The sequence below is a fragment of the Protopterus annectens genome, chromosome 2.part0, assembly GCF_019279795.1.
Source record: "Protopterus annectens isolate FY-2018-M chromosome 2.part0, PAN1.0, whole genome shotgun sequence".
NCBI lineage: Eukaryota > Metazoa > Chordata > Ceratodontiformes > Protopteridae > Protopterus > Protopterus annectens.
The window spans coordinates 1,758,313,229-1,758,334,029 of record NC_056728.1 but is presented as its reverse complement, the minus strand read 5'-3'; the positions used below and the strand labels follow the sequence as shown (position 1 = coordinate 1,758,334,029).

Genomic DNA, 20,801 nt, shown 5'->3' with positions numbered 1-20,801 from the left:
ATTGCACAGCATCCCTTCCGGACAGCAGGCTTCAGAGAATAAGACAACAGGTTCAGCCACTGCTCTATCACCACAAATCTTCCGCTCGATCTATACTCCAACTCTTGGTCAATGGCAGCCTCGATCACCATTGTTCCTCTAGCCAGGTTCCATAGGAGGCTACTTCTCACTCAGTGGTACCCTCTACAACATCCTTTGTCTTTTCAGATTAGTGTAACTCAGAGATGCAAGTAAGATTTACTCTGGTGGACGTCTCAAAATCCCCAACAATGGTCTTGCCCCCTCAACCCCCATCAACCAATAGCCACTGTGACCACGGACGGCTCCCTGATGGGGTTGGTTGGGCTATGTCAGGGAAACTCGGTCCAAGGCATCTGGTCAGACAGAGGCCCTTTTGCATATCAATGTCCTGGAACTGAGGGCAGTACTACTAGCGCTGCAAGCATTTCATTCCATCCTTCCATCAGGGACTATTGTAATCCAGTCAGACAACATGTCACTGGTCTGGTACATCAACAAACAAGGGGGCACCAGATCTTATCCATTATGCCGAGAGGCTTTGAGAATATGGCAATGGGTGATAGCTTCCAACCACTTTCTAATTGCAATGCACATTCCTAGGAGTTCTAACGTGATAGCGGACAAATTGAGCAGGTGCATTCTGCAACCTCACGAATGGTCCTTCAATCCTATGATAGTGGCAAAAATCTTCAACTGCTGGTGCCAGCCTTGCTGCAACCTATTTGCCTGCCCAACCAACTACAAGCGCAGCAACTACTTTGCCCTAATCCCCCCCCCCCCCAGGACAGTCACCAGTCACCAAGGAAGGGATGCTCTAGTCCACGCTTGGCCCTTTGGTCTACTTTATGCTTATCCTCCTCTCCCAACTTCTGAAGCAAGCACAACAGTTGAAGAGCAAAGTGATCCTCATTGCTCCATATTGGCCTTGACAAGTCTGGTTCCCTTCCTTTGGCCTCACCTCCTAGATCGACCGTGGATCCTCATCCCATCCCCAACGTTGCTCTCCCATCCGCAGGGTCTGATTCACCCCAATCTAACAGCCCTGAAACTGACAGCATGGTTTCTCCACATCGAATAATTGTCAGGCATGAAAATCTCATATCCCCTGTGCGCAATATTCTTATTGAATCTCATAAATCATCCACCAGACTAATCTAACTTAACAAATGGAAAAGGTTCTCTCTCTGGGCAGTGAATAAACAATTAAGACCCCTTGTCAGCCCTAGTTTTGATGGTACTGAATTACTCATCATATCTTTTCCACTCTGGTGTGTCTGCCTCTACTCTTCGTGTGCATTTATCTGCCATCTCAAATTTCCACATTGGTTTTCAAGATTCTTCACTTATGTCACACAGACTCTGTAAAACTTTCTTGAAAGGGGTTATACACCTAAAACCTCCCTTTAGAGAACCGGTACAACCTTGGGATTTGGCAATGGTTCTGCAACCCCTAATAGCCCCCCCCCCCCCTTGAACCTGCATCTTCATGTGATGTTAAATATCTCTGTCGGAAAACTTTGTTTCTGATTGCAGTCACATTGGCCAGACGTTTATCAGAACTTCAAGCCTTATGCATCAAACCTCCCTATCCTTATCTTCCATAAGGATAGGGTATCACTGAGAACTTAATTTTCCTTTTTACCAAAAGTGGTGTCAGAGCGGTCTGTGAACCAATCTATTGACCTTCCAGTGTTCTTTCCTAACCATTCTAACAAGGGAAGAGTATTCCCTGCACTCCTTGGATGTTCATAGGCAAATATGATTTTATCTGGATAGAACAAAATCTACCCTTAAATCAGACCAATTGTTTCTGGCTTTTTTTTTTTGGACCTAGACAAGGTCATCCCATATCAAAAGTTACATTGGTTTCATGGTTGAGAAATTGTATTATCTTTATCTACAAAAAAATCTCATCTTGCCTCAGAGTGAAAGCTCATTCTACAAGATCTATGGCAACTTCAGCAGCTTTCCATGCTAAGGATTCCCTCAGTGATATTTGCTCAGGTGCAACTTGGGCCAAACCTCATACCTTTTTCTTCATTACACATTGGACTTGGCCTCCAGAGGTAGAGTTTTCTTTAGCTCCATGGTGCTCAGGAATGTCCTTCCATGAGGGCCACCCAGGGATACAGGTAGCTGACAACTCTGTCCAGTCAGTAAGGAATGAACGAAAATTAACAACATCAGTTAAAGAAGTTGTCTTACCATAACATTCCATCTGTGTTGTTGATCTTCGTTCATTCATTACTTCCCACCCTCCATCCCCTATCTTGGAGGTTCCTGGTTGATCTCATGTACTCCTTTATTGTAGGTCTGTTATAACCAGAGGTAGCCTCTAGTTTTATCTATCAACTAGCAAACTCGGTCTGAGGTAACAGGGAGCAGAGCATTCTGTGTAGGACCTTGGCTCGAGAGTTTTTGGCTGATACGAGCTTGATATTGGCCGGCTCAGTTCCAAGGATGGAACCGATAACCCATCAGTAATGAATGAGTGAAGATCAACAAAACAGATGGAACGTTATGGTAAGACCACTTCTGTTTTTCATCTTTTGAGTAATGGATTGCTGCACGTGAAAGCAGATTCTCAGCAGACTCAAGTGACATCATCAAACAATGAGCAGCTTTCAGTAATTATGTCAAAGCCCAAGCAAACATGAGGCCTAAATAGCAGCAAAGCAGAATAAGATTTAAGCCTACTGCCAATCAGGAAAGCACACAATAAGCCTTCTACCAGCAGTCCTCAACACAGGTCACATCAGCACACTTCTGTCACAAGAGTGCAGAAAAAACTTTTACTGTAGAATTGCTGGTTTGGAGCCCAAGTGTAAGAAGATTTGGCAAGCTAACTGCAACAGCCTTAGAGCTATCAGATGCAATGCAACAGTGCAATTAATTACTTAAAGCCGCAATAGATCGTACAATTATTTTTCTTCTTTTGACAGGGCGACCCAATTTGCTTCATGGCAGCTCTTTGTTCGCACTTCCAGTTCAACTCTCTGTCTCTATCAGAACCCCTGAAAAGTCCCACAAAAAAGGGCATGCAGACAGAAACATTTAGACTCCTGTCCTAAATCTGTCACTGAATGCAACGGATTTAGATGATTGAGAAGGTTCCCCAAAATTACACACACATGGATGTCTCCTTTGGGGAAAATCTGGAATTGATGAAGTGGGGATGTCCATAGAAACTCCGTCTTCTGATGAGTCCATGTTGATTGAAGCTTTTGGGTCTGGCCCATAGATTTCCTGGGTAGTCCCACTTCCTAATGCCTTAATAGATCTTGTCGTTCAGAAGGCTTAGAAGGAACCTGATATGGCAGAGCCCATTCTGAAAAAAAAAACCTGACAAAATCTTGGATGCCCTGAAAGATGGAAAGCACTGGTCTTCATCCCTGGATGCAGCTATGCATTTTCACAGAAAGCTTTTAAGACATACTTTATCAATGCTCCTCTACAATGGTTCCATCCTGTTTAGACCAAAGGTAAAAAAAAATGTTTACAAAGAGTGAATAGGAGAGAAATACGTTGTCTGCTGTGGGTATCCATTTTACTATTCCTCAAAGATCCTTTTCCAGAAATCAGAGGAGGTAGAAAAAATGTGGTTCAAAAAATCCCAAGGTTTTCACAAAGACACTCTTGGAGATAGACCTCCCTGAGGCAGATGAAATTCAAACAGACGCTGACTGAGAAGGAGAAGCAGACCACAGAACCAAGGTTTCTGTGGGCCCTTCACTGCGAAACCTTATCAGTGTCCCTGAATGGGGGCCCAACTCCTGCACTCTGGAAGCAGTCTGGGGATGCTTAGCTTTACACCCTTTAGCCTGGCAAACCGTAACATCAGATTCATGAGTTCTAAGGATAATTACCTAAGACTGTACCATACCCTTTTTGTCCCTCCAAAAGAAAAGGCCAGAGATTCCCAATAACCACCCAATCAGTTGTAGTCTTCAGCAGCAGAAGTTTTAAAGTTGCTCACCAGGAGTCATCCAGACCGTCCCCCCAGCCCATTTAAAAGCCAGAGTCTATTCCAAGTTCTTGTTAGTTCCAAAGTCATAGGGAACCTCAGACCAATATTTGGATGCCTGCAACCTAAATCAATACGTCAAACAGACAAAGTCCTGGATTGCCACTGTGCAGTCTGTTCTATCTCTATTGAGGAAGGATGATTGGATATGCTCTGTGATTCTCCAGAACACCTGCTATCACCTCAGGATCCAGAGGCACTCTAAGAGATTTGTCCTTTTCCAGCTCTGAGGCAATCAGTACCAGTTGATGGCACTGCCATTCGGTCTCATCACAGTCCCCCGGACGTTCACCAAGATTGTGGCAGCAGCTCATCTTCAATTGCAAGGGATCCAAGTCCTCCCATATTTAGATGATTGGCTCCTATCTGCTACCTCCAAGGATCTACTACTACAACATCAAAAATTCCTCCTCACTCTTGCAAACCAATTGGGAATATCAGTCAATCACAAGAAGAGCAAACTGCCTCCCACGCAGAACATAGAATTTATAGGATGCCACATAGACACAGTCAAACAACTTGCAAAACTCACCCTTGCAAGAGTTCAGTCATTAAGGTTTGTAGCCTGTCAAGTGATGCAACATCCATGTCCACTGGAAAGACTCATCCTCAGTCTTTTACGGTTGACTGCATCTATTTTTACTCTGATGCCATAAGATACCACATGAGAGTTCTACTGTTGACACAGACAGTACAGTGGTCACAAAAAACGTGCGCCCCTTACACCACAATGCGATTTAATCAAATATGCAGGAATCCCATAAGTTGGTGGATCATATCTCTGTCAGTGGTACAGGACAGACCCTTTTGCCCACCTTCCCCAAGGGCTACAGTCACCACTGATGTCTCCCTTATAAGGTGGGGAGACAGCATTTTGAATGGAAAACAGTTGAAGGGATGTAGTCATCAGTGGAGGCCAGTCTTCACATCAGTGTCTTGGAGATGAGAGCATTCCTAGCTTTGCAGGCTTTTCAGGACCTCCTACCCATGGATGTAATTTCCATTCGTATAGACAACGTCATTGGTCTGGTACATCAATAAGCAAGGTGGAACATGTTCGTACCCACTTTGCCTGAGGCCATGTGAGTCTGGCAGTGGGCAGTGTCTTCACAATGCTTTCTAGTAGCAGTACACATTCCTGGGATGTCCAATATACTAGTGAACAGGTTGAGCAGGACTATCCTATTACCTCATGAGTGGTGTCTCAGACAGTGGCAACAGAGATCTTTATCCACAGGAGCCAAGCTTGTTGTGACCTCTTTGCTTCCTACCTCAACTACAAATGCAGCAGTTACTTTGTTGTTATCCTTTTACAGAAACAGTCACTGAGAGATGCTGTAGTCCACTTTTGGCCCCAGGTCTCTCTTGCGCCTTTCCACCAATGCCATTTCTCACGAAGTTCATTCAGAAAGCCATGAGGTGCAAGATCTGGGTAATCCTCTTTGCTCCCTTTTGGCCTTAGCAGGTATGGTTCCTCTTTCTTTGGCCTCATCTGCTACACTCACCATGGGTACTGGATCCCATTCCGGATGTACTCTGTCACTCATCCGGGGTACCTCTACTGAGTCAGTCCCTGAAACTAACTGCATAGTTTCTCCAATTTTAGCGATAGCCAGAAATGCTAGGCTTTCTTCACCAGTAGTCCACATAATCTCTTCTCAGAAGGAATTGACCAAAAAGACTTAGAAAACCAGATTGAAAAGATTTTGTATTAGGCTGTCATCAAAGGGTTTAAACCCTTTCTCATCCCCTCTTCCCAACAGTTGGATTTTCTTTCTGAACTTTTTCTGTGATGTTCCATTTACTGTACTGTAAATGTCCAGATGGCTGCTATCTCAAATTTTCACTTCAGACATAATGATTTCTCTGTTGCATTACTTAGGTGACCAGAGCTTTCCTTAAGGGACCTTTCTTACTGAGATAGTCTGTTTGAGATCTAGTTCCACAGTGGAATGTTAGTCTTGCTACAGTTATTGACACACAAACCCTTTGAACCTGCAGCATTGCAGCATTAGCAGCTTTAAAATTTTTCTCTTGGAAAACCATTTTTTTTTTATTACCATCATTTCAGCAAGATGAGTTTTGGAACTGCAGGCACAAGCCATCCTTCCTTATTTTCTCCAAAGGTAGAATTCCACAGAGAACAGATCTTTCCTTCCAAGGGTGGCATCAGAAACAAATTCAAATCAACAAATTGATTTGCCTGTATTCTTCCCATACTTTGCTGCCAAGGGCAAATACACCCTCTTCCATACCTTAGATGTCCATAAGCAGTTCAGATTTTTCTTTGCATCATACAAAAGACTTTAGAAAATCAGACCCAGCTCATTGTCTCCTTTTCCAAGACAAAACTTAAGACAGCATGCTTCAAACATCACACTTTCTAGATAGCTGGCAGATTGCATTTCCTTTGTTTATAAGACAAAGGGTTGTCTTGACATTCTAAGCCTAAGGCTCACTCCAGCAGAGTGGCAGCCACTTCAGCAGCACTTGCAAAGAGTTCCTGTCAGTGACATCTGTGCAGCAACTTGGTCAACAGCTCACACCTTTGTCTCTCATTACAAATTGGATGTGCAGTCTAGAGCTCACACATCTTTTGGCTCTACCGTTCTCAAGAATGCCCTTCCTTGAGTCTATCCAGGCCCTTTTTAGGCAACTTGGGAATATGTCCTACATGTTGAATTGGACAAAAAAGATATTGGATACAAAAGTTACGTACTTACCATAATGATAGATCTGTGTTGTCCTATTTTTGTCCAGTTCAACATCCCTCCATCCTTCCCCTTTCCAGATTTTCATTTTGCATCTGCTGAGGTTTGATTAGACCATCACAGCACCCTGACTGCTTCCTGTTCCACTTCTCATTCCATAGTGGACAACTATGTAGACTTCTCTTTTTTATTCGAGACCTTATAGAATTATTCAGAAAACTTGATCTGAGGTAAATCACCTAGGAGAAGGGAAATGTGGGTAGGGGAGGACTCCGATCTCTCAGATCCAATATTCTGGTATAAGGCACGGAGGTCAGATCTGATGACCCACATGCTGAACCAGATGAAAATGTGACAACACAGCTCTGTCACTATGCTAAGTACATAACTTTCGTTAGTTTGGGTCCAGACAACATATCATGTTATTTCCTTGTTGGGATGAAGCAATGACTCCTACAAAGTTGTGCTGACTTACCCTCTGCACTAGGTATGAACTAAAGCCTGGGGAACTGCTGTGGTACCCCTTCACAAAGGCCCTACTGCTATGTCTAGGAACTGCAAACCAGTTTGTGTCATCAATACCATTTGTAAGTTAGAGCATATAATCATGAAGTACTGATGGTGATATTGATAGCTTGTAAACCCTTGATTCAAGCCATTCTTGGTTTGTGAAAGGCAGGCTTCACAACATGTAGCCTTTGAGAAGGTTACACAGATGCTGGATGAAGGCAGGTCTGTACGCACTGCCTACCTGGATCTGACCAAGGCCTTCATTATAATTCCACACACTGGGGTTATAAAAAAACTTACCCAGTTGAATCTCGACTTCTACATAATTCACTGAATAACTCATTAGTTTACAGACAGAACCCACTCAGTCAGGTTTGGTGACAGTTTCCTTTTGAAGGCTTTTGTACCAGTGGCATCCCCATTACTCATAAATATCTGCTTCATTTGTGTCATAACTGATGTCAAGGGCCTCTAGTTGACTAAGTTTGATGATGACAAACTCAGAACTGTTACCAGGTCCCCAGAAAATGCCCATACCCCCTCAGAAGGGTGTAACTATCAGTTTTATGATGTTAGGACCATGGCCTATAGCTAATGGTAAAGAAATGCATTACTGCACATTATGGGGTGGGGAAACAAGAGCATCCCTGCACCTACTACATAAGGGAGTGTAGTTTATAGTAGATATTGTCACTGGAGACCTAGGCACATTCTTGGTCAGTGAATTCTCCCTTGATCTTCCAAGTGTCAAACTTGTTCCTTTCTATCTGAGATGTAAGTGAGGCGGCTAGAATCTCCATAGCCAATTCCCAGCTAATCTCCACCCTACTCTGTGCATCCCCCATACTTACTAACTTAGACAGCCCTACACAAGCTGGATGCTTGTTACAACAAAATTGCTAAATTTTCCACTGGAACCTCCTACCGCAGCCATCATTGTATCCCCCTTAAAGAACTAAACTGGCTAGAACTCCCACAACTCCTTCACATTAATCAACTCACCCTCACTCATAAACTTATTAACCACCCCCTTAACATCCCTTCCCTTCAAACCCTTCTCCAACCCTATCACTCCACTAGGCCACTTAGGTCAAGCAACAAAAATCAACTCACTGTTATCAAACCCAAAAACTCAGCAGGAGAAACCATATTTTCATGTACCATATCTAAACTTTGGAACAATCTTCCACCCTCTATAACTTCCACTTTCCAGCAGCCTTTTCAAGACTGCACTGAAATTCTACTTAAATTTGCACTAGCTTTGTCCTTGTTCTAATCCAGACCAACACCCTCACCCTTATCCCACCCCCCCACACCTAGACTCTTAACCCAACTGTACTACCGCCACTACTAACCACAGTCAGAATTAGTTAGTTGTCTTTGCATTAACATCTTGTCTGACAACTTTGTTACTAATGTTATAAATGACAAGAAACTATCTTAACTTGCAACATTTACTGTATATACTGTTGATCATCAATATTTTGTTATTGTACTACAGCCAACAACCTGTAATGTTTACTATTGCTGCAACTTTTTATCTCTATTTATCATGTACATGATGTGGAGCTTTTCTCCTCGGGCATCTGCTGAAAAAGAACCTGCGTCCAGTCGGAATTTCCCGGTAAACGTAAATAAAAAAATAATAAATAAAAGAAAGAAGTTATCCAGTTGGCAGGTGCAGTGGGCCTCAGTAAAGTTAGGAATTCAGCTACAGTGTGGTTTGTTCATATATGGGTGTGTGTGTGTGTGTGTGTGTGTGTGTGTGTGTGTGTGTGTGTGTGTGTGATATATGTATGCAAGGTTAAATTTTGTGTTGCATTTCCATATTTTCCATATAAATGTGTATAGAAATTCAAGCACACATGCACAGTAGGTAAGTCAGGTTAATATACATATTTGCTCAAATTTCCTCATTCAGTGCATTATATGTAGAAACTGGATAATTCTAAGTCTGTTCCACTATTATGAAGTATGTGTTTAGAAGGCCTGGCTGTGGGCACAGACAATGTTTTTTTTTTTTCTTTTTTTCAGTTGAAACCATGTGGACTATTAAGTGGTGTTTTTTTTCTAATTCCTTGTCTTTGCTTGCAGAGGTGCAGTTTAGTCTTAGTTCACATCCTAAGCCAGTGTTCATTTTGTTTTCACAGATGGAAAAAGATGAGACTGTAAGCGACTCATCCCCACACATAGCAAATATTGGACGGCTTGTAGAGGTAGGTGAAACAATGCTATCATCCTTCCAGTGCACAGTGCCCTATATATGAAAACACCAACTTGCACTGGCTGTTTAACAAGTGTTGCTTCCTAGTCCTTAGCTTCTGCTTCATTAGCACCTCCCTTCTCCATTGAGAAAAAACGTATCATAGATTGTAATTCTACAGATTACTGATTTCTCCTGATAGATACAATGGTTGTTTTTAGTTCAGGCTGTTATGATGGAGAAAGTTGTTCTTTCATGTTTCCTTATAACTGAACTGTCTTATTGTACAGTAATTGCTCATTGTCATTCAGAAACGTGCTTACTGACTGGACAGCCCAACCAGCATGCCCATTGTAAATTGAGCCTGTACCAGTACAAAAAAAAGTCCGTCTGCTAAACTTATCATTGAGCGGCCAGACTTTTCTATTTGTATATCGTTAGATGATACCACAAAATCCAAGAAAAGTCAGGTACATTCTGCAAAACTAAAACACGAAACATACCTGATTTTCCTTGCATTTCTGTGCTATCCAACCTAAAGTCTTGGCAGACTCTTTGTACCTCTCAGCTGTCTGGATTTTCACAGGATGTCCAAATTTTTGCCTCATCAGTTTGGTCTTTTCCTCCTAAAAAATGTTTTCTGACAAGCCACTGCTGATTGAAGTAATTCAGTAATGACTGACAATTGAGGAGTATGCTTTATATCCTTCAGAAAAAATGCACTTCAACACAAAACCTCCTATTGCAGTAACTTTCTAAGTTTATAAGAGCAATAAAGTCTGTCCCTATTTTTGGACCTTTGTCCCCCATTACGTTGGGATTTGTCTAGGTTTTTGCATTAAGAGCCCAAACGGGGGGGGGGGGGGCACCAATGGAGAAAAGCTGTTGCTTTTCCTGAACATCGCTGGTGTACTTGCAAGCATGGGAACATAACTCCAATATGAAAGCGCAGTACATCAGTTAACACAGAAGAATGCAGACGAACACTACAGCGCCATTATACACATTATTTAAGAAAAGTAAGCAATTTTTCTAAAGTAATGTCATTGTGTAGTAACAGTAACCCACTGGATGTTGGTGTCACAGGATTAAAGCACTGTTGTTGTGGTTTAATCATGAACCCTCATGATTAAACAAAGCTAACCATGAATTATTTGCCCTCATGGTTAAACCACACCAACAGTGGATTAGTCTTGTGATACCCACACCCATTCCTGGATTATTGCTTAAGTATTACATTTTTCAAAAAGTTTACTACATGGAATGAAAGCTGGATGTATCTGCCCCTTATATTAAGTCTTGTGCAGACAAACCTCCTTTCAGGTACTGTTGAAGTCCATGTTCAGAACAGCTAAGCTTTTTAAATAAGGGAGAGTGTGATCTGTCCCATGTAGCTAGAGGATGAAGAGCTTCAAAATTTAATAGCCATAGTCTTTTGATTCCTCCACACTCAACTGACAGTTCTGCATATAGAAAACCACTTGTCTGTCTGTGTGTGCCTGTCTGTCTGTGTGCCTGTCTGTCTGTGTGTGTCTGTCTGTTGTACACCAGCTTGACATACCATTTGGTGGACAGTAAAATAGTTCATTTTTTACCATTTTGTAAAGTTGTTGCTAGTTGTTTCAGCTGTTAGAATTTGGAGTGATACTTACACAATTTGATTTTACTTAACAGCATTGGCAAGTGATTTCTGTGGTAACTCTGTAGCACTTCGTGCAGTATTCCATACCTTGGGTATCTGAAATGCACTACCAAGTCCTTTAGCCTGTTATTGCTCAGATGGAGTGTAAAATGTGGTTATGCTGCCGGCATATATATGTACCGAGTTTTTCAGTTCCAGAAGGGAAACCAATGCCTTAACTTTGCTTTGCTTCTTAAGTGTTATAGCTACAATAATAAAATTACACATCAAGCCATTTTTTAATTGTTTTGAGTCTTGTTTGCACTCAAGACATTTCTTAGCTCTGAACTTAAATTAAAAATGGGTGTTTCCATTGATGCATTTATTTTGAGATACTGGACTTTGTTCTGTTAAGAGTTGTAGGGGAGCTAGAGTCTCATGGGTTCATAGTTTGTTACAAGCCGAGGTGCGTACCCCAATCCATATGGATCCAGGGTATCATGGATGTCTATACGGGTGGGGGGAGGTAGTAGTGAGGTAACTAAGGATTTGTAGTGGGGTTTTAGGATAATCTTATTGGCAGTCTCTGTCCATAATGGACATGAGAGCCAGACCGGAGATAGTCATGATTTCCTATCCAATTGTCAAGGTTTTGTTTGAAGAGGGTCAGGGATGAACTCTGTTTTACATGGATGGGGAGCCTATCCCATAGTGTGGGGATCCCTTGGGACACACCTCTCTCTTCAGCATGTTCTTTTTGTGACAAATGAAGTTCAGATCCCTGGATCTAGTGTTTCTGGTTTTGTTTGTTTTTCACATGTGCAACAGATCCATCAGGGCTAGTCTGAGGAAGCCCTGTAAGCCAGACAAAGATCCCTTCTTGTTAGCTTGTAGGAGACTGAATACAGAGCCTTTAGGTGATCAGTGTAGAACAAGTATATTCATGTCCTGAATTTTCCTGGTGAGAAGCCTTTGTGGACATTCCAGTTGCTGGAAAGTGTTTCATTATATATGTGCTAAAGGGAGCACTGTATTCAATAATAGGTCTAATAAGGGCTGAGTATAGAGTAGTACTACAACTTCCTTGGACTTGGATGCCATACCCTTACGTATAAGTTGGGCAACATAGAATGATTTTCTTGTCTTAACTATGTGTTTTTCAGTGGCCAGATTGCTGTCTGTATATGTTTCAAGATTCCTTACTAGTGGATCGACTCTTAGGGGCATTTTATTCATGGGGTAATTAACTTGGATTGACAGTTTCCCAGATGGCATTATAATGCTTTTTTTAACATTGAGTTGTGGACTGTGATTTTTGGCACCAGTCATTTTTCTGTGTTAAACCCACTTGCAAGATGTTGGGGGGAAACCTTAATAGTTTCCAATTTATAGTTATCTGCGAACTTGGTGAGCCAGAGGTCTTGAATGTTAGCCTTAATTTTTGAGAAGTAGATGCCAAACAGAAGCAGGCCCAGCACACTTGTGACTGGCCTCCTGGTGGAGGTGGTCTCACCGATATTGACTTCTTGGTTCTTGCCTCTGAGGAAGCCAGCAATTCCAGTGAGTTATGTAAGGATTTGCACCTAGCTCAGAGAGCTTGTCAACGGTGCCCGAGTGGGGTATTGTACTGAATGCTTTAACCAGGTTAAGATGCACAGTATGCACTGTTTTACCCTAGTCCATTGCCATGGTGACCCTGTCAAAGAAGTCTGTCAGGTTAAGTAGGCATAATCTTTACTTAAAGCGAAATTGGGATGGGTCCAATGTCTGTAGGTTGCTAGTGTCCTTGTTTATAATTTCCATGATAATTCAGGCCATTGTTTTGCACATTAGGCTTCTTAGACTGTTGGGTCTATTGTTCCCTGGGTCAGTTGATGGTCCTCTATTGTGGTCTTTCATTCACTTGGAACATGGTCTGTTTCAAGGCTGTAGTTGAAGAGTGCCTTAAGTGGTCCTGATAGGTCATGTTTGACTGTTCAAGAGGCAACCGGGGATGTCAGGACCCACGGAGACCGTGTTCTTGGCATTAGTTTGTGCTTGACAGCACTTGATCCCTGCTGATAGCTGGGGGAAGTATGTTGGAGGATCTTTCACCTGGTGGACCTGGGGGGTGAAGTCGACAGTGAAGTTTTAACCAAGTTTATCAGGCAGTACATTTGCTATGTCATCCAGATCGGTGAAGGTGGTACCATTCACCATCAGTTCAGCACACTGCTGTGTTACCTTATAGCTGAAGAAGGACTTGTGATTGTCCTTAGCCTGCGAGGCTGTCCTGACCTTGTAGTTGGCCTTGCTTGACTTAGACCTCTTAGTTTCTTGTGTAGTTGTACAAGAGAGCACTTGTCTTTAAGGAAGTTGCTTTTCCTGATTTTGGCCATGAGTTTTATTATTTATCCTATTTAGGGGAGGATCCCACCAGTTGGGTTTTTTTTTTGGTGTTTATTTTTATTAGGTACAGCAGCCTCTATGCAGATATTCACATGTTTGTATTGGGACTCTGAATAATTTTACATAAGTAGCTGTTGTCTCAGGGTTAGGGGAGCCTTGAATTTTTACAAAATGTCACTTAATAGGATGTAGTTTGCCTTTGAATAGTTCTTAACTGTTACTGTTTTAGCTTGATTTTCCTAGTGAATTTTTACTTCGTGAGACAGCTTTGTGATCCAACCTCACTAGTGAGGACGTGACATGGGGGTGGCAACACACTCCCATGTTGCATACCAGATCAGATAAAGTGTATTTGATCCGCTGGTTGGAGCATGCACTGTCTGTTCCAGGGGGTTTGTGTTAATAAAATCCAAGAAGCATTATGCCTGTGAGTTTGATGCAGTGTATGTTTACCGGTCTGTAGAGGGGTAGTTAATATCACTCATGAATAGGGTGTTTGATTGGATGGTGAGCACCTCTAGTAGGTTTAGGTAAGAGTCATGAGACTCTAGGCATAGATGGTTACCTGTAGCTAGCCATGATATGGTGAGGAACTTTAAGTATGGTGATTTGCATGTGGGTGGGCTCCATGGTATCATCCTATTTAACCAAACTGGAGATGTGTTTGTTACTAACATACATAGAGACACTTCCAACTTTCCAAATATGTGGGAAGGCACTGTAGCCTCACACTGCCAAAGTACTTTCTGCAGCTTTAAACCAAGTGTCAGTCACAGCACAGATGTCTACATTCTCCAGAGTGAAGATGGCTTGAAGGGTGTGGAGATGTTCATCGTGCATACAGCTGCAGTCATAACAGATGGGTTCTCCTGCCGTCAGGCGGGTCCTCGGTCGGCCGAATTCCAAAGTCTAGGTCCGGCGTCGGTTGTCGTCGCTTCTTCCCTGACGTCAGTGTGACAGGGGTATAAAGGAACCAGCCGACGCCATTTTCTTCAGTCTTTCTTGCCGCGCGTTGCCCGAAGCAGAAGCAGTTCGCAAGTGCCGGTCGGCCAGCTCCTGAGATTACGAAAATTCAGAAACCGAAGTCTTCTTAAAAGCTAAGTACCCCGTTGGGGAAACTTTTCTTGCCTCAGACGGATGTCCGACAAAGTTAATAATTGTATTTCTTGTGGGAAGCAAATACCGCATAAGGATTTCCATTCCCTCTGTATACCTTGTTTAGGCCCAGACCACGACGTCTCGGTCTGTCGCTTTTGTGCTACATTCAACAAACGCACTATTAAGCGTCGGGCGGAGTTCGCCCAGCATTATTTTGGGAAAGCATTTAATTATACTATGTCGTCGGATACTCCGACTCCGGTTTTGTCTAAAAAAACGCAAAGACAAGGACCGATACACGAGGTCCGCGGCCTCTACTGACACCATGCCAAGGCCGACTACACGTGGTCCGGTTCTCAGCAAGGCGCCTACGCAGCCCCTGACTACCGACGACACTTCTTTGATGGTGTCTCCTGTGCCCGAGGTCGCAGGCTCCTCGGCCCACACCCCGACTACAGATACCGAAGCCACTCGTGGCGTTGAAACTCAGAATGTGGACAGGTCCACCTCCACTCAAGGTGTCTTCAGACCTTCCTCTTCTTTCTCCATCAAGGCTTTCACAAAGTCTAAAGCAACCATGCACTCTAAGAGACCAGCTACACAGGGCCCATCTCCAGGCCCCATGCCTAAGAAACAGATGCTTAAAATGGCTGAGGATTTAATTACTCTTATCAGAGTTTCTCAGCCCCCACCGGACAAAAGGCCCAGAGTGGAGAAAGATTCCCCCTCCTCTGATCAGGGCTCCATTATTTCAGAGCACTCTGATGATCAGGAACATTCTTATTCCGCTTTTGAAGACTCTGATGCGGAGGAGTCCATCCCTTCTGTATCCCCCCCTGAGGATTACTCATTTGGGGAAACTTTGCATACCTTAAGGGAACACTTCCACTGGGAAGGCCAGGATTATTCAGATTCCAAGAAAAGGCTCAGGGAATTTCTCTTGCTACCTCAGCACAGGCCTCTGGCTATACCTCCTGTCTTGGACATCCTAGTTGATGTTTACTCGGAGGCCTGCCTTAACCCGGACTCTCTACCTCCAGCTCCAGTTAAGCCTGACAGGTACTACAGGGTTCCTGACTCACACCAATTTCTATACAAAAGCCATGCTGCTGACCCAGAAACCATCTCACAGGGCCCCAAGGGAGTTAAGGCTTCCATTGCTAAAAATCCATTGCCTTCCGAGAGAGATTCCAGATCCTTAGAAAGGTGGGGAAAAAAGGTATATACCTCGGCTACCTTATCCATGAGGGCTTTAAACTGTCAGTTTCATATGCTAAAATACCAACAGTTTTTGTTATCACAATTGAAAAGTAAAATGTCACAACCTGAACAACCAGACTTGAAGGAGTTGCAGGATTTGATGCATAGTGCAGAACAAGTGGGTAAGCATACCTTACAATGTGGTTCCGATGCTCTAGAGGCCTCATGTAGAGCTGCTGTTACAGGATCAGTCATACGTAGGCATGCCTGGCTCAAGGAACAAGCCTTGTCTGATCATGTCAAAGCTAAATTACTAGACGTCCCTCTTCAAAAGGATGTACTATTTGGTGCTAATGCTGAGGAGGTATTAAGGAAAATGGAGGAAAAGGCTAAATCAATGCAAACTGTGAAAGAATTTCTACAGGTTCAACCCCCACGTTTTAGTAGAAATCGACCTTCCAAAAACCTGGTCCTTTCCTGCCACAGACAGACCCCAAAGAGGCAGATACAGGCGCCCGAGGGGCAGAGGACAATCCCAAGGATCGTTTAGAGGCAGACAGTGGCAAGCTCCTACACAGAGGTGGTGAGGACAACTCGCAATCTTTCAGAAAGCAAACCCAATGACTTTCCCCTTTGCATGCCAACCAGGTCTCCAATGGCAGCCCCCTTAGGAGGAAAGCTGGCATTATTTTCAAAAAATTGGCATATTGTCACAAAGGACAAATGGATCCTGGACATTATAAACAGAGGCTACAAATTCCATTTTCACACCCTTCCAAAAATGAGAGGCATGCCAAACCTGCCACACAATCAAAGGGCAGAGGCACAAAGGCAAATTACAGATCTCATAAACATGAAAGCTATTCAAGAGGTACCTACGCACGATCAAGGTCAAGGTTTTTATTCCAGGCTATTTCTGGTGCCAAGGAAGGGAAAAGATTGGAGACCTATTTTGGATCTACCCATCCTAAACGCATTTCTACTCGTACCAAAATTCAAGATGCTCACTCTACAGCAACTTCTTCCCATGCTGGGCAAGGAGTCTTGGCTGGTAACATTGGACCTCAAGGAGGCATACCTGCATGTCCCAATCAGACAAAATTGCAGAAGGTACCTCAGATTTCTTGCAGGTTCAACCCATTATCAATTCTCTGCATTGCCCTTTGGCTTATCTACTGCACCCAGAGTATTCACGAAATGCCTGGCATCAGTAATTGCCTACTGCAGACTTCAAGGGATACAAATATACCCCTATTTGGACGACTGCCTGATCCAAGCGGACAGCAAGCACATTCTTCTGAAACATCTGGCTTGTGTAATAATGCTATTGAACTCTCTGGGATACAGTCAACAAAAAGAAATCAAGGCTAATACCATCTCGTAAGATAATTTTCCTGGGTGCCAATTTGGACACAAACACCCAGATGGCCTACCTCACGCCAGAGAAGCAGGGCAACTAATTCAATACTTCAGAACACTAGCAAATTGCACCAGGCTGACTGCAAGGAAAATGCTGCAGGCTCTGGGATTCATGGCATCTTGCATCTTACTAATCCCATGTGCAAAGCTGCATATGAGGAAACTACAATGGTACCTGAAAAACATATGGTCTCAACACAGCCACAGTTTGGAAACAATAATACCACTAATTCCATGTCTGCAAAAGGAATTTCTGTGGTGGGCTCAAGCATGTCAAACAAACACAGGTCTTCCATTCAGCAAGCCTCAAGCAAATCAAGTCATCACAACAGACGCCTTGGACTACGCCTGGGGGGCGCACATGACAGATCAGTGCATTCAGGGCAAATGGTCCCAAAAAGAAAAGCACCTTCACATCAATCAAAAAGAAATGCTAGCAGTAATAAATGCTATTATAGCTTTCAAGGACCTTCTACAACCAGGTCAACTATTGATAAGAACGGACAACACCACAGTTGTGGTACATAAACAGGGAGGAACACATTCTTACCCCCTATGCAGACTGGCCATGTCACTTTGGAACATGGCCATGGACTTACAAATAGAACTACAAGCACAGTATTTGCCAGGCAAGGAAAACATGCTAGCAGACAACCTAAGCAGAAATATGACAGATCCACACGAATGGAAATTGCATCCAAAAGTTTTTACAGAAATAATCCAAGAATGGGGAAGACCAGACATAGATCTCTTTGCCTCCCACAAAAATCATCAATTGACAAAATTCTGCTCAAGGATCTTCCATCCAAAGGCCTGGAGAGTGGACGCTCTCTCTTTCAGTTGGACATCAATGACAGTTTATGCCTTCCCACCTATTCCTCTGCTGCCCAAAGTTCTATTGAAGACCAGAGCAGACAGACCAAAGATGATTCTCATTGCTCCGGACTGGCCAAGGCAACACTGGTATCAACTCCTGAGGAGCCTGACGCATTCCCCACCATGGACCCTGCCTCTAATGCCTCTTCTTCTGACTCAGCACAGCTTCAAAACTCTTCACAGCCAGCTAAAAACACCCAATCTAGCCGCATGGAAGATTCCTTAGCATCACAACAGGCCCTACTCACCAAGGAGGTGCAGGATGTCATTTTGGAGGCCAGAAGGCCATCAACTAGAAAAGCTTACTCCGCAAAATGGAAACGTTTTTGTGTCTGGAATGAGAAAACTGAATTTACCTCAAATACTACAATATTTGGCTGAACTGCTAAGCAGTGGACTTTCTCCTCCATCAAAATCCATGCCTCAGCCATTTCTGCAGAGTACAACACTGATCCACCTTTATTCTCTCACCCTCTCTTGAGACAGTTCCTCAGAGGGGCTAAGAATTTAAGACCTCAAAGGAAACAACCAATACCTGCTTGGGATCTTAATTTCATTCTGGAAAAACTGACCTTGCCTCCCTTTGAGCCAGCTGCCTCATCAGATTTGCAATATTTGTCCTGGAAAACAGCTTTCCTTCTGGCTATCACCTCAGCTCGTAGAGTTTCAGAACTACAGGCTCTCATGGCTGTCCAGCCTTTTATCATCTTCCATCAGGACAGAGTTTCCTTACGAACCAACCCGTCCTTTATGCCTAAAGTGGTATCCAGGGTAGCTTTAAATCAGGCCATACATTTACCTACTTTTTATCCTAATCCTCAAAACAAAGGGGAGAAATTACTACATTCCTTGGACATCCACAGACAACTGTGTTATTATCTGGACAGAACAAAGCCTTTCAGAAAATCAGAACAGCTCTTTGTGGCCTATGCGGTATGAGCTCAACGAAAGCCAATTTCCAAACAGACAATCTCAAAATGGATAGCCCACTGCATACGCTTTTGCTATTCCTTTCATGGCAAAACTGTACCTACAGGCATTAGAACTCATTCCACCAGGGCCACAGCCACCTCTGCAGCCTTCCTCAGAAGAGTTCCTACCAAGGATATTTTGGAAGCAGCCACTTGGAGTTCTGTGCATACCTTTTCCAAGCACTACAACCTACCATTATACTCCAAATCTAGAGCAGGCTTTGCCACTGCAGTCTTGCAGGGCATTTTGGCTCCTCCTAGTTCCACCTAGTGCCTACCAGCCCTTTCTTAGCTTTGGGATTCTACCCATCTGTTACGACTGCAGCTGTATGCACGATGAACATAGTACAATTTTGTACCTACCATAAATGTAGATGTTCGAGTGCTAATACAGCTGCAGTCCAGGTTTCCCCTCCCTCCTTCCCCTCTTGGGACAGGCCTATAGGCTAACACATCCTCATACAACCTGATTTGGGTATTCATTTATGATGTATTTGCTTGTAACTACTGTATTTTGATTATATTGCACTGCATTATTACACAAATTTATGTATTGCCTTCATTCTGGGGGCACCTGACATCTGGGGCAAGAAAAACTGAAGAAAATGGCGTTGGCTGGTTCCCTTATACCCCTGTCGCACTGACGTCAGGGAAGAAGCGACGACAACCGACGCCGGACCTAGACTTTGGAATTCGGCCGACCGAGGACCCGCCTGACGGCAGGAGAACCCATCTGTTATGACTGCAGCTGTATTAGCACTCGAACATCTACATTTATGGTAGGTACAAAACTGTACTTTTTTTGTTTAGGCTCCGCTACGAGCATTGAGCAGTAATACATTAATGTTGCTTGTAGACTTTTTCACTATTTTGATAGTTTTGTCTTTTTAGCATTGCCTAAAAAACTGTTACGGGGTGGATAAAGTTTTAGCCAATATCTGAAAGTTTAGGGAGACAGGTGCAGCTCATCCTTGGCAAAGCAACATGATCTTTTGACCATGTCCTCCCATACTGACAGATATTGGATCCTCCTGGAGTGACACCAGAACTAAGTCAATTATTAAAATCTATCATTTTATGTTCATATTGTGACACCTTCCTTGAAGGTATAATGCTGCTCATTGCAAGACTCATACCTATCTGTGACACACATTCCAAGACATTCGTTATATCTCTCTTCATATACTCCAGTGAGGTATGTCTCGGGTCATTTACACCCATGTGGACTGTTGTAGAATAATATTGGTACTTGGGATGCAGTAACTTGAGTGCATGTATAATATTGCAGATTCTGACTCCAGACAGGCAACTAACTGATGTTCATCGTGTTACCCTGCTACAGTCATCACACCTGGGTTATCCTGCCATCAGGTGGTCCCGCAGTCAGCCCGAATTTCAAAGTCTTGGTCCGGCGTCGATTGCTGTCGCTTCTTCCCTGACGTCAGTGCGCTCTGGGTATATAAGTGGCATCCAACGCCATTTTCTTCAGTCTTTCTTGCCGAGTGGTGCCCGAAGCAGAAGCAGTTCGCAAGTGCCGGTCGGCCGACACCTGAGATTTTCGTTTTTAATTTCAGTCCGAAGTCTTCAATAAAGCTAAGTACCCCGTTGGGGAACATTTTCTTGCCTCAGTCCGATGTCAGAAAAAGTTAACAATTGCATTTCTTGTGGGAAGCAAATACTTCATAAGGACTTCAACTCCTTTTGTATTCCTTGCCTAGGCCCAGACCACGACGTCACAGATTGTCGGTTGTGCGGTAGG

The 20,801-nt window shown here is 43.4% G+C and overlaps 1 protein-coding gene across 3 annotated transcripts in view; it reads left to right on the top strand.

Moving 5' to 3' along the window:
- CAPZB (capping actin protein of muscle Z-line subunit beta) overlaps window positions 1-20,801 on the top strand; it is a 1,142,657-nt gene that overhangs the window by 810,638 nt on the left and 311,218 nt on the right. For all 3 annotated transcript variants that reach the window (XM_044061787.1, XM_044061788.1, XM_044061789.1), the window contains exon 7: window positions 9,417-9,482. In XM_044061787.1, coding sequence (XP_043917722.1) covers window positions 9,417-9,482 — 66 coding nt within the window. The remainder of the gene's footprint in view (window positions 1-9,416; window positions 9,483-20,801) is intronic.